Raw genomic sequence first — 13,544 nt, 5'->3', positions numbered from 1 at the left:
CAGCATCTCTGGATTGAGCTCCCTGCGAGCTGTGGTGAGTCGTGGAGTGATGTGGAAGCCAACATGTGGTGCTTTGCAGGTGGGAGCACTCCCACTGAGATCCCTGGTGTGTGGAGCCAACATTGGCTTTCACCTTGCTTATGCCAGTTCTCTGTGGGCAGAGTATCACAGAATGGTTTGGGTTGGAAGGGACCTCAAGGGTCACGAAGCTCCAACCCCCTGCCACACGCAAGGCCACCAACCTCCACATTTAATGCTACACCAGGCTGCCCAGGGCCCCATCCAACCTGGCCTTGAACACCTCCAGGGATGGACGGGGATCCACAGCCTCTCTGGGCAGCTGTTCCAGCACCTCACCGCTCTCACAGTACAGAACTTCCCCTGACATCCAACCTCAAGCTTCCCTCCCTCAACTTAAAACTGTTTCCCCTCATCCTGCAGTTATCTGCCCTTTCAAAGAGTTGATTCCCCTCCTGTCTGTAGGCTCCCTTTAGGTACTGAAGGCTGCACTGAGGTCACCCCGCAGCTTCTCTTCTCCAGGCTGAACAAGCCCAGCTCCCTCAGCCTGTCTTCATAGCGGAGGTGCTGCAGCCCCCTGATCATCTTTGTGGCTCCTCTGGACCCTCTCCAACAGCTCTCTGTCTTTCTTGTACTGGGGCTCCAGACCTGGACGCAGTATTCCAGATGGGGCCTCACAAGAGCAGAGTAGAGAGGGAAGAGTAAAGCAGAGGCTGGCTCTTTGGAGATGGCACTGGGGGATTCCCAAAGTGTCCCCTATCTGGAGAAAAAGGTCGGCCCGTGGGTTTGGGCAGCTATTTCCCAGCCTTCTTCATCCCAGAAAGCAGCGTGCCGTGCCTGTTCCTCTCAGACACCCAGCCCCAAGCTGCCTGCACTGCTCTTGGGAGCTTTTTGGTGCTTCTCCTGACCACTTGGTCTCCTCTTCCAGCCTGGATTCAAAAATGATGCTTGGTGAGCATCAGCGAGCGGCGAATTTGCCAGAAAATGTGAAGCAGCAGGGATGCTTTGTGGTAGCAGCATCACGGAGCGTGGTACCTTCCCCCCCTTGATGTCCCCATGGTGCAGAGAGCTGTTCCCCCCCTCGGTGACACCATGTCCTCCTCCTGCTGTCCCCCCCATGCTAACACTGTACATCCCATGCGTGTGACCGCTGAGCCACTCACTGCTGTTGCCCAGATGTTGCACTGCGTCTATTGAATGTGGAACAAATCCTGGCCCAAACCAGAAACGAGCACTTAACAGATGCTGGGAGCCTTCCTGTTGAAAGACACCTCCTGGGGAAGCTCTGGGACCTTCCAGTGCTCGCTGTTATTTTCGGTCACTGAATTTCCTGTGCTGGGCTGGAAGCACAGCACTCATGTCCTGTTCGCTCCTAACGAAGCGCCCGGTTCTGTGCCTTGCCTTTGGGCCCTGTCTTTACAGACTGTCTCATCGAATGAGGTCTGAAGCGTTGTAATTAGTCTGTAAGGTTCTGGTTAGAGTGTACAGAGCTATTTATTTTGTGTACTCGGTCTGTTAAACACAGCAATGTATCCTGTGTACCCCATTGCTGCAGTGTGCTTCCTTCCGGCTCGTGGCTGCTGCTCTGGGGTTGTGGATGGAGGCTGGATGGGTGCTGGGAGCTGCTCATCCCTCTGGAGGGACTGTGGGCTGGGTGAGTTGGGCACTGCCTTTTGGAAATCACAGCTCTGTGTGCCTCGGGCCACTTCTTCATTGTTACCTGGCTACGAGGGCTGGAGAAATGCCCTGCTTTGCTCACAGATGGGTTTCTCACTTTTTAGGACCAATAGGAAAACCCATAATAGAGTGAAGCTCCTTGTGAACCACATCCTGCTGGAGGGGCGAGGGCAGCAGCAGGGGTGAAGGTGAGCAGAGTGCTCAGCAGACAACCACTGAAAGTGGTTTCTCCTGTTCACATCCCCCATCCCCACATCCCTGACTACCTTAAGAGCCACGTGGAAGCTGGCTGAAGCCAAAAAGTGCATGCTTGTTCCACGTGGTGTGTTGTGCTTCAGTACTGCCGAGTGAAGGCACAATCCAGCCATTCCTATGGCCTTGCTGCCACCTGCCCTGGGGCTTTGGGACACCCTGGTCTTCCTTCTCTCTGCCATATCCCCATGCCCAGCTCTATTTCCAGCTGCCAGGAGCCAGCCCCTCATTCCCAGAACGCAGCCCTTTGCTCCCACACCATACAGGACTCATACTTAAATTGGGATGCTTCTGATTGTTTGCGTTCCCAGACTGCTTTAAAGTCTGGGCTGAGACCATTTTCAAACCCTACGCACCTCCTGCGCTGCGCTGCACCACAAGAAGAAAGCAGCAGGGCTGGCCACAAGCACATGCTTTATTACTCTGCAACAAAGTGAGCCTCGCTTTGTGCTCAGCCCTGAGCTGGCACTGCTGGAGCGAAGCAATTCCCCACAGCTCTACCCCTGGGCCACAGTTTGGTCGATCCAGTTTCGGAAGTGGCTGACGCGGGTGTAGACAGCAGGCGTGTGGACGTTGCAGTTGCTGTTTCCCCAGGAGACGATGCCAATCAGGGTCCAGGTGTTCCCACTCTGATACACGAGGGGACCCCCGGAGTCGCCCTGAGGGGACGAGAGCTGCAGTTTAGGGATGCCCCCATCCCTACCAGCCCCGGGACCTTACTCCAAACGGGTCCCTGCCACCCCAGTCCCTAAGATGCTTGAGCTCAGAGTCTCCGAGTGCAACACCCCATGCAACCTCCTTGTTCCAGGCACTTGGGGTGGGGGGAACTCAGCTCCTCACCTGGCAGGAAGAGGCTCCGGCCCCCCCGGCACACAGCATGGCGCTGGTGATGCGGGTGCCCCAGTACTGCTGGCACCGGCTCTGCGAGACCAGGGGCAGGGAGACCTGCTGCAGGCGTGACGCCAGAGCGTTGGCTTTTGAAGGAGAAAAAAGCTGTGTTACTCACTGTAACTCACATACGTCTCCCCATGTGCACACCAATGGATGCAGCCATGCGCTGCCACCCTCCCAGCACAGTAAGAGCCCCCCAAGAGCTGCAGGGTACCTACAGGTGGTGCTGATGCGTCCCCAGCCGGTGGTGACACACTGCTGGGAGTCGGACAGAGCCAGGTTGGCAGCAGCCAGGCAGACGGGGGACACACGGGTGCCCAGCTGGGCGGACGAGGAGAGCTTCAGCAGCGTGATGTCGTTGTTGAGGGTGTAGGCGTTCCAGTTGGGGTGGGTGATGGCCTGCCGAGGGCACAAGCACTTCGTCCTGGCCATGGGGCAGAGCTGCAGTGCCCTCCCAGAGCTACAGCCACCCCACTCACCTTCGACACGGTCTTCACCTGGACAGACTCAGTCTGGGAGCCGAGGTTGTATTCCCCAAGGACGACGACGTGGGAAAATGGGCTGCAAGACAGAGGGGTTGGGGGTCCTGCAGCACCACCGAGAGGGAGTGGTGGGCTGCTCGGTGCCCTCGGGGCTGTGCCCAGTGAGCCTTGAGCCCGTGCCCATCCGGTGTCCCCGGTGGGGTGCGGAGGGCATCGCTCCTTACTTGAACTCGCAGTGGGCAGCTGTGACCACCCAGTTCGCGTTGATCAGAGAACCGCCGCAGAAGTGGGATCCTGAGCGGGTCTGGGAGGAAAGGAAGAGGAGGAGCTGGGGGTGGGCAGGGGGTACCCGCACAGCAGCCCACGCATGGGAGTGGGACAGGGATGTACCTGCAGGGACACCTGCCAAGGCCAGGAGCCGGACACCGCGTTCTGCCCATTGATGATCCTCTCGCTGTACTGCACCGAGGGGCTGATCAGGGGCACCCCGCAGCCTATGGAGGAGCACGGGAGGGCTCAAGGCTCGTGCCCACAGGCATCTCCTGCACCCCGAGGACCTGCCAGCACTTTGCAGGAGGACACGGAGGACACCTGCCCAGCGTTGGGCTTACCTGAAACGGTGCTGGCCAGGGCCAGACAGGTGACTGCCCACAGGAACGCCATCCTGGGAAGACATGGCAGTGCCCCGGGGCTGCTGGCTTTATAGCAGCTGGGAGCTGTGTGGCTCGTGGCCAGGCAGGGCAAGGTCCTGTCCTGTCCCAGCTGTGGGCAGTGGTGCCATGCCAAGCCTAGCACCTCACCCTACCCTGAGTGGTGACAGCAGCTGTGGGATAGTGATGCAGAAAGCACCCGTGATGCTTGGGCTGCTGCTGAAAGGAGTTGTGTGGGTTTTCCACTGCATCTTCCATAGCTGAGCTCTGGTGGGGACACAGGCAGGGCTGGGGTGGGTGTTGGTGCCTGGGCTGTGAGAGATGGCCATGTCCCTCCAGGCCTGTGTGAGAGCTGTTCTTCCCCCATGCAGCAGTGATACGGTGGCCTGGCAAGGCGTTGTCCCAGCTGGATGTTCCCAGAGCCCAAGGCCACCCTAGGTACACCCCTGTGCAGGTGAGCACATCCCAAGGCCAGGTGGGGCAGGCAGAAGCTTTCCCAGGCAGTCAGGAGCCATAGAGAGCAGGCAGCAAGCCCCAGGGAGGACAATGGACTTCTCCCTGATCTCATCACCTCTGAGCCCCTCCTGCAGGTGCCTGATCCCTCTGCCCCCCACACCTGAGTGCTAGGGAGTAGTCTGGTGTCCCCCAAATCCCCCATCACCATCCTGGGCTCACTTGAGTGCCAGGAGCCATCCCTGGAATAATGCTGAGCATAGGGATGTGTTCTCTGCTCTGTGCTCCCCATGCCCTGCTTTCCTGAGGCACATTGGCTGGACACAGGTAAGCGATTGCAGAGCTCAGGTCTTTATTTTTGGCATTGGTGCCATACAACAGCAGTGGGATCAGGCCCATCATAAGGCAGAAAGAGTGGCAGAGCATAGAATTCAGCCCTTCCACTGCCCAAGGTGCCTGCAGGGCTGGCACAACAGTGCAGGCCAGGCAGGAGGAGGTGGCAAAAGAGAGGTGTGTGGCTCCAAGGAAGCAGAGCACACAGCATGCTTTGCTCCTCAACTTCCCCTGGCATGTGAGGAGAAGAGGACCAAGGGATGGAGAGCAGCAGAGGATGACTGTGCCCAGGGAGGTCTGCCCATCATGGAGAAAGCTGAGACTCTGTTCACATTCTCCCAAGTAGTGAAGTCTTGGACTTTGATGCTGTTGTAAACGTTGACCAGAGAGCTTGGGCAGGTCACTAGAACTCCGATCTGTCCCTTCATGCGAGCAGGGAGAGAGTTGGTGGCAAGAGCTCCGTGTGTTCCTTCTCCTCGCTGGTCCTTAGCCATAGTGAGCTGGCTGAGATCCATGCAGGATCCAGCTGGTCCTGTAAGACCATGTAAGCCTGGGTCTAGTAGTGCTCCAGTTTTGGAGCTGTGGTGAGAAAAGAACCAATGTACAGGTCGCTCTGGCTGTATGGATGCACCAGGAATTGCTGCAGCCCCACAGAGATTTGGCCTCACCCCAGCTGTAGCCCCCTCTCCTTCACTCTGTTGATCCTCTTTCTCCTCCAGGCAGTAAGCTAGACGTAAACAGCCCTGATTTATTCCTGAGCCAGGTCTCCTAGGTCTGCTTGGAGGGGTAACAGCTCAGCAAGGCAAGCTCAGAGCAGGATGGCACGTATCCAGACTGTCCCAACACAGGGCAAGGTGTGGGGATGCCGTGCATCATCTCCATTTTCCCCACACACAGCCTTGGAGCCGTCCTGTTCGGTCCATACATCGGTGGGGCAGTGGGAAGCAGGGCTGTTGCAGGCAGTGGGATGTCTCAGGCACACTTGGCCTTGCGCAGGCAGAAGGGCAGCTCAGGTGCAGGGACCAGGATGGTGCTGAAGATGGGCCGGTAGCCCTCGGGCAGAGGCTGGGGGTTCTGTGCCATCATTTCCAGCACCACGTGTCTCACATCCTTGGAGATGTCACCCCGGAGGTCCAGCAAAGTGGAGATGTGCTCATCGCTGGGCAGAGAGCAGGAGGTGAGCTGGGAGCAGCTGACTCACAGCATCATCCCCTGCAGCCCTGCTCATGTCCCTCAAACCTCCCATGATCCAGACAAGCTGAGGCTGGGGAGAGCTGGAACTTCAAGCCAGCTGATTTTTTTAATCGGCTTGAAAGTAACCCCATAAAACTTTTAAAGTTTTCATCTTGGCATTTCATGGGTTTTGGTCAATTCTGACATTTCCGATTAGGTGATTCATGACTTCTCACCCTTTTGATGACTAAATATGGACGAGTGAGCACCATAGCAGGACTGCTTTTCCCTTCACATCTTTGTCACTGAGTTTTTGCCGGAATCCCTCAAATCTGGGTCATGGCAAAAAGAAACCTCACAAAGGAGGGAGCCCAGGTTTCTGCGTGCTCTCCAGCCCAAGCCTGGCTCCTCAGAGCAGTCATACCCAGTCCCAGGTGAGCTGAGCTGGGCTTCCTACCTGGCATCGGGGTACTTGGTGATGAAGCCCAGCACCTCCAGGCTGAGTAGCGCTGGATCTTTGAGGCAGATCAGCTCCCGCAGAGCAAACACGGCCTCCAGGCTCTGCTGGCTCCTGTCCAGGCCCTGAGAAGGAGATTGTGATGTGGGTGAGCTCCCAGTTCCCTCCCATCTTGGCCTCATAACTACCCTAAGTGTAACAGCTGTTCACGGGCTGATGCAATTCTCCATCTGCTGCGGGCTGCAGGAACAGCTCATAGCTCCTTGCGCTCACCTCGCTATGGGGCTACCCCAGGGCTTGTGCAGTGCTCCTCTCTCACAGCCCAACCCCAACTCCCCACCACATTCAGGCATCCCTCACCAGGCTGCAGAAGAGCTCCCGGAGCTGCGTGGCGTCCTGCAGCAGGCGGTCACAGAACTGGCCCCTCTCCTCCTTGCTCTTGCACACCATCTTCTTCTGCATGAGCGCCCTCAGGTATTGGCTCGCCACCAGGAGCTCGCTCTCCATCAGCAGGAGCTGAGCACCAGGGCAGAAGAAAGCTGTTAGCTCTGGGGGTTGGCCGTGAATTGCCCAGAAGGGAAAGCAGGCAGAAAGGCATCTGAATTTGGGGCAAATCTGTGCGATGGTGCCCCGCGGGATGCTGTGGAGGATATGGGCCCTCCAGCAGATCTCTATTCCCCTCCCGGCACCCTTTGGGCTGTATCCTGAGCACAGCAACCAACTGCCCAACACCCTCATCCTGCAAACCAGCAGCCCGTCAGAGGGAAGCCCTGCAGCAGTTGTACCGTGAAGGCGGGCTTCCTGACGTGGGAGAAGTCCTTTGTGTATTTGTCGATCACTTCACACATGCTGTTGACCAGCTGGGACCCAGAGAGCCACTTGCGGGAAGGCAGCTGCACGTAGAAGGGCTGAAAGGAGCACAGGAGGAGCATAAGGTGCCTTGCACTGCACTGCTCTTGTAGCAGTTCCCAGCTGAAGAGGGGCACGGCATCCCATAGCACCTGCCCTCCTGCAGCCTGGCAGCTCACTGAAGCCTATTGCTACCAGAGGGCCCTGCTTGGCAAAAGCCAACATAAAACAGTGGTCTACATCAGGAAATGGATGGGAAACACGAGGACTGACATTCCTGGGTCTTCCTGATGCCTACAGGTCAGTGTTTTGGGGCTTTACCTGGGCCACGGAGCTTCACTGCCACTGCTGGGCACTGCATCACAGCCAGCACCTGAGGTCTGGAGCAGCAAGCTGCTCCTCACACACTTGCTTTTGGCCTGCCCTGATGCAGTTTTAATTTCTGCTCCTTTTCCTGTGTAGACACAACATGTTTTTGGCTGGGGGCTCTTCCTCCCCTGCTGTCCTTGTAGGCAGCACCTTCCTGCCTAAAGGCACAGTCTCTCTGTAGCGTGGCAGTCTCCAGGCAGCCTGTGAGTGTTTCACCCTTTAGCTGCTCCTTTGTTTCCATGGCATTCACCTTCCAGCCCTAAATAGCAATGCCATTAGTTTTTCCAGATTTGCTCCAGGAAAGCTAAATTTGACTATGCTGGCAGGAAACGACTCGGGCAGTCACACATGGGTTTGTATCCTCTGCACGGATATGCTCTCCCCTTGGTTCTGTGCCACAAAAGAGCCACAGAAAAGGAGTGCAAAGGAGCCCAGGTGGGCTGTGCCTCCCCAGCCTTGTCAGTCGGTGGGTTTGGGGCCATATGCCATGGTGATACCGGGTGGTGCTGGCAGGCTGGTGATAGATTATCAAGGTCTGGGAGCTGTGTTTGAAGGATGATAGCTGGCTGAATGCTGCTCGCTAGCATGGAGCACATGGCCTAAAGCTAGGCAGGAATAGACAGAGTAGCAATAGTGCTGTTCTTGCTGGGGAGGGGTCTTTGCATCCCCAGCAGCCTTGGGCTGTAGATAAACATACCTGTAAGTCAAGGAGCAGCTCCTCCAGCAGCAGCTGGCAGGCTTTCTTCTGCATCTTGTCCAGAGCAGCCCGGAGAGATGCAGGGACTTCTCTGCAGGCAGCATTGGGGTGCAGAGAAGGGATAGAGGAGCTAGGAGACAGAGAGAGAAGGGAGGGGACCCTCCCAGGAAGTGCAAGAGGATGGAGAACTTGTGGCTTCCTTATGATAGTGGGGTTATTCTGAGAGGCAGCCATGAGCCATGCATTACCTGAGAGCCAGGTTGTTGTTGAGCATGGCCAGGAGATAGGAAACATAGTGCTTGGGTACGGTCCGATCCTTCTGGTGCTCCTTCCCACACTGCACAAGGACTTCCCTCAGGCTGCAACACAGCCAGTGATCCGTGATGGGCAGGCAGAGCTCCTGCCACAAATGCCCAGAACTGGGATGCTGCCACATCCCATAACCTCCCAGCTCACTGCTGCCAAACTGGCAGTGGCCTGTTCTTGGGCAACATAGGACAGCTGGATCCGCTCTGCACCCCTCAGGGACCAGGACCAGAGCAGGGCTCAGCACCACCAGAGAGGTGCTTGGGGCAACAGGCCCTGGAATCCGGTGGCCCCCAGGAGCTGGGACACAGCCCCATGGTAGAAAGGCTGTGCTGTGGGGGCCCAGGGTCTGCAAAGATGGGCAGGGGTGGGAGGGGCTCCACTGACCGTCCCAGAAAAGCCTCGAGCTCCTCCAGGGCCATGTTGTAGACCTTCTGCTGCAGAGAGTCTGTGATCAAGGAGGCTACCTGGATATTCTCACTCAGCATCTGTGCAAGGAGAGGAAACTGGAGGTAAGTCAGGGGCCATGGCCCCTTTTGGGGTGCTCTCAGCACAGCCTGCCCCAAGCTGCACCCCAGAGAGCACGGAACACAGGGGAAGAGAAGAGCCCGACCACATCTCGGAACCATAATGAGAACAACGTGGCCCTAGACAAGCAACCAAAGCAGCAGGGACAAAAGTGCCTGGGGTCAACCACAGTGCTGGGCACACACCTGCACGACAATGACAGGCAGGGCAGACTGGAAGAAGCCCTGATGGTCCATCTCGGGTTCCTCTTCTCTGAACCACTCCTTGAACTCCACCTCCAGGGTCCTCTGCATCCACTCGAGCACGCTCGCCTGTGGGATGGATACCCACCACAGCCAGTCCCAAAGTCAGCTACCAGCACCCCCAGACCCAACACATTGCCCAGCAGTGAGCCCCAGGCCTCATGCCACGAGCTCCTGCTGCCAGTGTCAGAGCAGGTGCCTGCATGACGGCCATGCCTGGGACCCTACAGCCACTGCACACATGCTGCCCTGCTTGCTCACCTTGACTTTCTCCACGTATTTCCTCTCTGTCTGATCCACAAGCTCAGGGGAGATCAGGGGGCCCAGAGAAGAAACATCCACTTCTGGGAGGAGGTCAGGGTGACCCATCACCTCCGGGCTGGATGGCAAAGGTGGGAAAGGGTTGTGTTTGCCTGCAGTTTCTATATCTGCCCTCCCCGTGGTCCCCAGAGGCTGGGTGCTGACCTGGGGTATGCGCGAAGCACCCACTCGAGGAGGAGGAAGAGTGCCTGCTTGTCCAGGTCCTCTCGGAGGATGTCCTGGAGGTGGCTACTGAGGGCCCGGTGGTACGTGGCAGTGCAGACACTGAGGATGTTGTAGTGTGCTGGGACACACTGGACCATCAGGTCCTTCACCACACGCAGCTCGGACACGATGTCCCTCTGCAGTGCAGCGAGGTGCCTGGCCAGCCCCGGACCTTCAGCATCCATACGGATGGCATTAAAGTGAGCTGCTGTGATGGTCTCCTGGAGAACGTGGTAAAACTTCTGCCTCCAGCCCTTCGGGCGGCCAGGAGGCAGGAAGGTGGCATCCAGGAGTAGAGTGTCATCTATTTTCTCCTCCCGCTCAATGATCCTGATGGCGGTGACAAAGAGAACTGGGTCTTCCCGCACCAGCTGCAGGCTGCTGCTCACGATGCCCCACAGCTGCTTGGCCAGGCTCTCATTGAGCTCTTGCAGACAGCTGAAGTAGGACAGCACAGTTGCCTGGGCACTGGAGAGCCCACGAAGGTGCAGCTGGGAAAGGATGTCATCTCGGAGGTGCTCCATCATCATGAGCTCTGCGTGGGCCTCCAGCAGGTGCTGCCACGGAGCAGCTGCAGGGTATGGGAAAAAACCTCGTGGACTGTGGGAGGAGAGATGGCAGGATTGAGCACAGAGTGTGAAGGAGGTATGGGCACAGGTTAGAGGGAGATCACGAGTGGAAGGTGCTCCTGGGGGGACAGTGCTGGCAGGCAGGGGCATCTCCATCCACAGACTTGCCAAACCCAATTGGCAAAGCCTGCACAACCTGCTCTGACTTTGCCACCAGCCTCGAGCAGAGCCCAGGATTGGACTGGAATAACTCCAAGCGAACTGCCAGCCTAAGTCCATATGGACTGGGCCAGTGCCGTACCTGAGAAGAGCTGGGGCAGCACCTGGACCACCGAGGCCAGCTGCACGTGCTCTGCCTTCAGTGCCCGCATCTGCTGGAGGTCCTGGAAGCGGTCTGCGCAGTCGAGCAGGGCCCACCTCGCTGCCCCCATGTCCTGGCACACGCTCTGCACCTCCTGGACTGCCGACCGCAGCTGCTCCAGCCCAGTGCTCACCCCCTCCAGGTAAGACTGCACAGTTGACTGAGGAGCAGAAGAGGACAGAGGGGCAGCAGAGAAGCTCTTGAAGGCTCGCACTGTTTGCCCCCAGCCCTGTCAGGCCACTCCTGCATGCCCTTCCCCAGCCCCAGAAGCTCAGATCTGCCTCTGCCACTATGCTGTCGCCACTCACCATGATCCCAAGTACACACAGCATCAAGAAGGCTGCTCTAGCAGCAGGAATGGCCCGTTTCACCCCTTCAGAGTGCGCTGTGTCACAGTTTAACGTGACTGTTTGCGAGGTTTGGGGTGTCCAATGGCTACTATGCATGAGGTGAGAGAAGGAAGGGCATCCCTTTGGGGTTACCAAGGCAGCAGGGTGAGCAGTAACTAGATGTCTCCTTTCAGTTTTAAAAACCATTTCCAAAATCAGAACAATCGGACTGCTTAGGTTGATTGTTCTTCAGGTTATGCAGAAAGGGTTCACAGTGTCACCCTGATCAAGGAGGTGTGTGCATCCCTTATCTATGTGTGCAGAAATACTGCTTCTCATGCGCGGGCTCTGCAGGCAGGGATGGGGCTGCCTCCTCCCAGCCATGGGGAAGGGGATGGGATCACGATGGGGAGCACTGTGTCCCACAGTGGGATGTGTTGAACTCCCTCAGTGCATTGTTTTAAAGGACAGATAGAGGCAGAGGAGGCTCATCTTGAGTAGGGCAGGGGTGGTACCAAATCCTAAAGAACTAAACCTAAACAACTGCATTTCTCCCACTAAGTGCCAGTCAAGGCTCCCACCGAGGACGAGATTTTTCCCAGAAGTGGAAAAAATGATGATTCCGTGCAGAAGACCCTGGTGGGATCCGTGCCTGGAGAGGTGTGAGCACCCATTGGGTGGGACATGACAAACACCCACCTTCAGCCGGGACTGGATGGAGCTGTTCCTCTGTGTCTCTCTGTTTCGGTAGTGCCCGAGCCCCTCCAGTTTCTCAGGCCGATAGAACACCCCTGAAGCCCATTTCAGAGCAGCTCCTCTCGCTAACTTCTCAGCCTTTTCCACCTCTGGCCACTCCTCATCTGGGGATGAAGCCAGGGGTTAATGAGCAAAACGAAGCCTCTCCTTGCAGGGCAGGAAAGGCCCCTGAGGCCAGAAACAGGAAACCATTGTGAGCGGATGTTCAAGCACACCCAGATATGGGAAACTGGACAGCAGGGCAGCAAGGAGACATCCTGGGAGGGCTCCCTGACATCCCACAGCCATGGATGGGGCCACGCAGTGGACAGCAGGCTGCCTTGAGGAGCTGTCATCCAACCCACCAGCTCGGGGTGCCACCCTGAGGTGACCCAGCATGACAAGGACAGGTTGCCCAAGGGGGTCTCATGCCACCTGGGCAGGCAGTGAGTCAGCAGGTGGCACAAAGAGCTGGCACTGCGTGTCCATGTGGCACTCCTGGAGGCGGTGGTGGCTCTGCCGTGCTGACAGAAGCAGACCCAGGCTCCTGGCCTCCTCGGTGTTCCAAAGGCACCCGATGGGCTGCGTGGGGCTGTCTTCACAAAGAGTCCAAACAAAAGTGTCCAAAACCATGTCAAGGGCTGAGGGCTGTGACCCAGCCCATCTCCAGGGCTCGGTTTCACTGTTGTTTCATCGTTTCCCCCCTTTCCAGAACTGGGGGTCCCTGCACCCCCCCGAGGATGCCACCCTGTCCCCAACCGAGTTTCCCCACAAGGACACCGCTGGGGCTGGGGGCTTCTAAGGAAGAACAGTGCATCCCTGGAGGGTGGGGAGCTCAGAGGGAAAGGCTGCAGCGTAGGGAGAAGGTGGCAAAGCAGGGACTGGGGGAGCGTAAGGAGCACGGAGCGGCAGCCCTCCTCCCCTGCCCAGCACCGCGGGGGCTGCTGCATCGTCCCCGTTACCTGTAGGGCTCGCGCAGCGCTCGTCCTTCGCCGACATGCCCATGGTCTCACCGCCGCTGTGCGCACACGAGCGGGGCTGGGCCGAGCGGAGGAAGCCGACGGCCGTTTCCTCCGGCACACGGCGATCCTCAGGGGCTCATTGTGTTCCCGAGGACGCGCTCAGGATGTCGGGGCCGGAGGGGGAGCAGGGGAAGGAGGACGGACGTAAAGAACCGCCATACGGCACGCGGCCCCTATGGTGCAGGGAGGGCCCCTGGGTGCCCCCCGTGGCTCCTGCGTGCCCACGGGTTCTGCTTTGTGCTGGAGCTGAGCATCCCTGACGCTTTGTCTGAGGTGTGAGCCCACCACGAGGCGCAGCGGGGGTTTGGTGCGTTCACGAGGTATGGGAAGGTGGCTGGGTGATGGCTTGCAAGGCTTGGGGACACGGGTTGGCCACGGCTGCTTTGGTTAACGAGGAACGGGACGTCCCGGGGCCACCGACCACCTCCCCAGGGTTACGGTGAGGCACTGCGTGGGGCGCTCGAGCATCCCCCGCCCCGAGAAGCGGTGGGCTGAAACATCGCACACCGCCCCAGTTCCGTCCTGCAGCCCTCGGAGGGAAACGAGGGCACAACCCAGATGCTCGCAGCAGCCCCCAAAGGCACTGGGAATCTCAGAGCAAAAGCCGCCCCGCCCCGCTTCGCCCC

General features: G+C 58.1%; 3 protein-coding genes across 3 annotated transcripts in view; 1 reads left to right on the top strand and 2 right to left on the bottom strand.

The window, feature by feature from the left end:
- Positions 1-2,329: 2,329 nt before the first annotated feature.
- CTRL (chymotrypsin like) lies at positions 2,330-4,029 on the bottom strand. The gene is made up of 7 exons (XM_010717862.2): positions 3,932-4,029; positions 3,711-3,814; positions 3,545-3,624; positions 3,318-3,399; positions 3,057-3,237; positions 2,788-2,921; positions 2,330-2,606 (listed from the first exon to the last, which is right to left on the bottom strand). Exons 1-7 carry the CDS (start codon positions 3,981-3,983, stop codon positions 2,445-2,447), a joined length of 795 nt encoding a protein of 264 aa, XP_010716164.1. The 5' UTR covers positions 3,984-4,029; the 3' UTR covers positions 2,330-2,444.
- Positions 4,030-4,753: 724 nt separating this feature from the next.
- Positions 4,754-13,502, bottom strand: EXOC3L1 (exocyst complex component 3 like 1). Its single transcript, XM_003209707.4, is given in 14 exon segments — positions 4,754-5,915; positions 6,387-6,511; positions 6,747-6,902; positions 7,172-7,294; positions 8,302-8,431; positions 8,550-8,660; positions 8,995-9,095; positions 9,321-9,446; positions 9,639-9,756; positions 9,843-10,461; positions 10,464-10,502; positions 10,773-10,992; positions 11,861-12,021; positions 12,859-13,502. Coding segments are annotated over 14 exon segments (2,259 nt in total). The 5' UTR covers positions 12,902-13,502; the 3' UTR covers positions 4,754-5,728.
- The window catches only part of NRN1L (neuritin 1 like), a 1,444-nt gene continuing 799 nt past the window's right edge, over positions 12,900-13,544 (top strand). The window contains exon 1 of the mRNA XM_010718028.3: positions 12,900-13,062. Coding sequence (XP_010716330.1) covers positions 12,900-13,062 — 163 coding nt within the window. The remainder of the gene's footprint in view (positions 13,063-13,544) is intronic.

This window comes from Meleagris gallopavo, chromosome 13, assembly GCF_000146605.3.
Source record: "Meleagris gallopavo isolate NT-WF06-2002-E0010 breed Aviagen turkey brand Nicholas breeding stock chromosome 13, Turkey_5.1, whole genome shotgun sequence".
In the NCBI taxonomy this organism is placed as follows: Eukaryota; Metazoa; Chordata; class Aves; order Galliformes; family Phasianidae; genus Meleagris; species Meleagris gallopavo.
The sequence above is the reverse complement of the archived record's forward strand: the minus strand, read 5'-3'. Positions and strand labels throughout refer to the sequence as shown.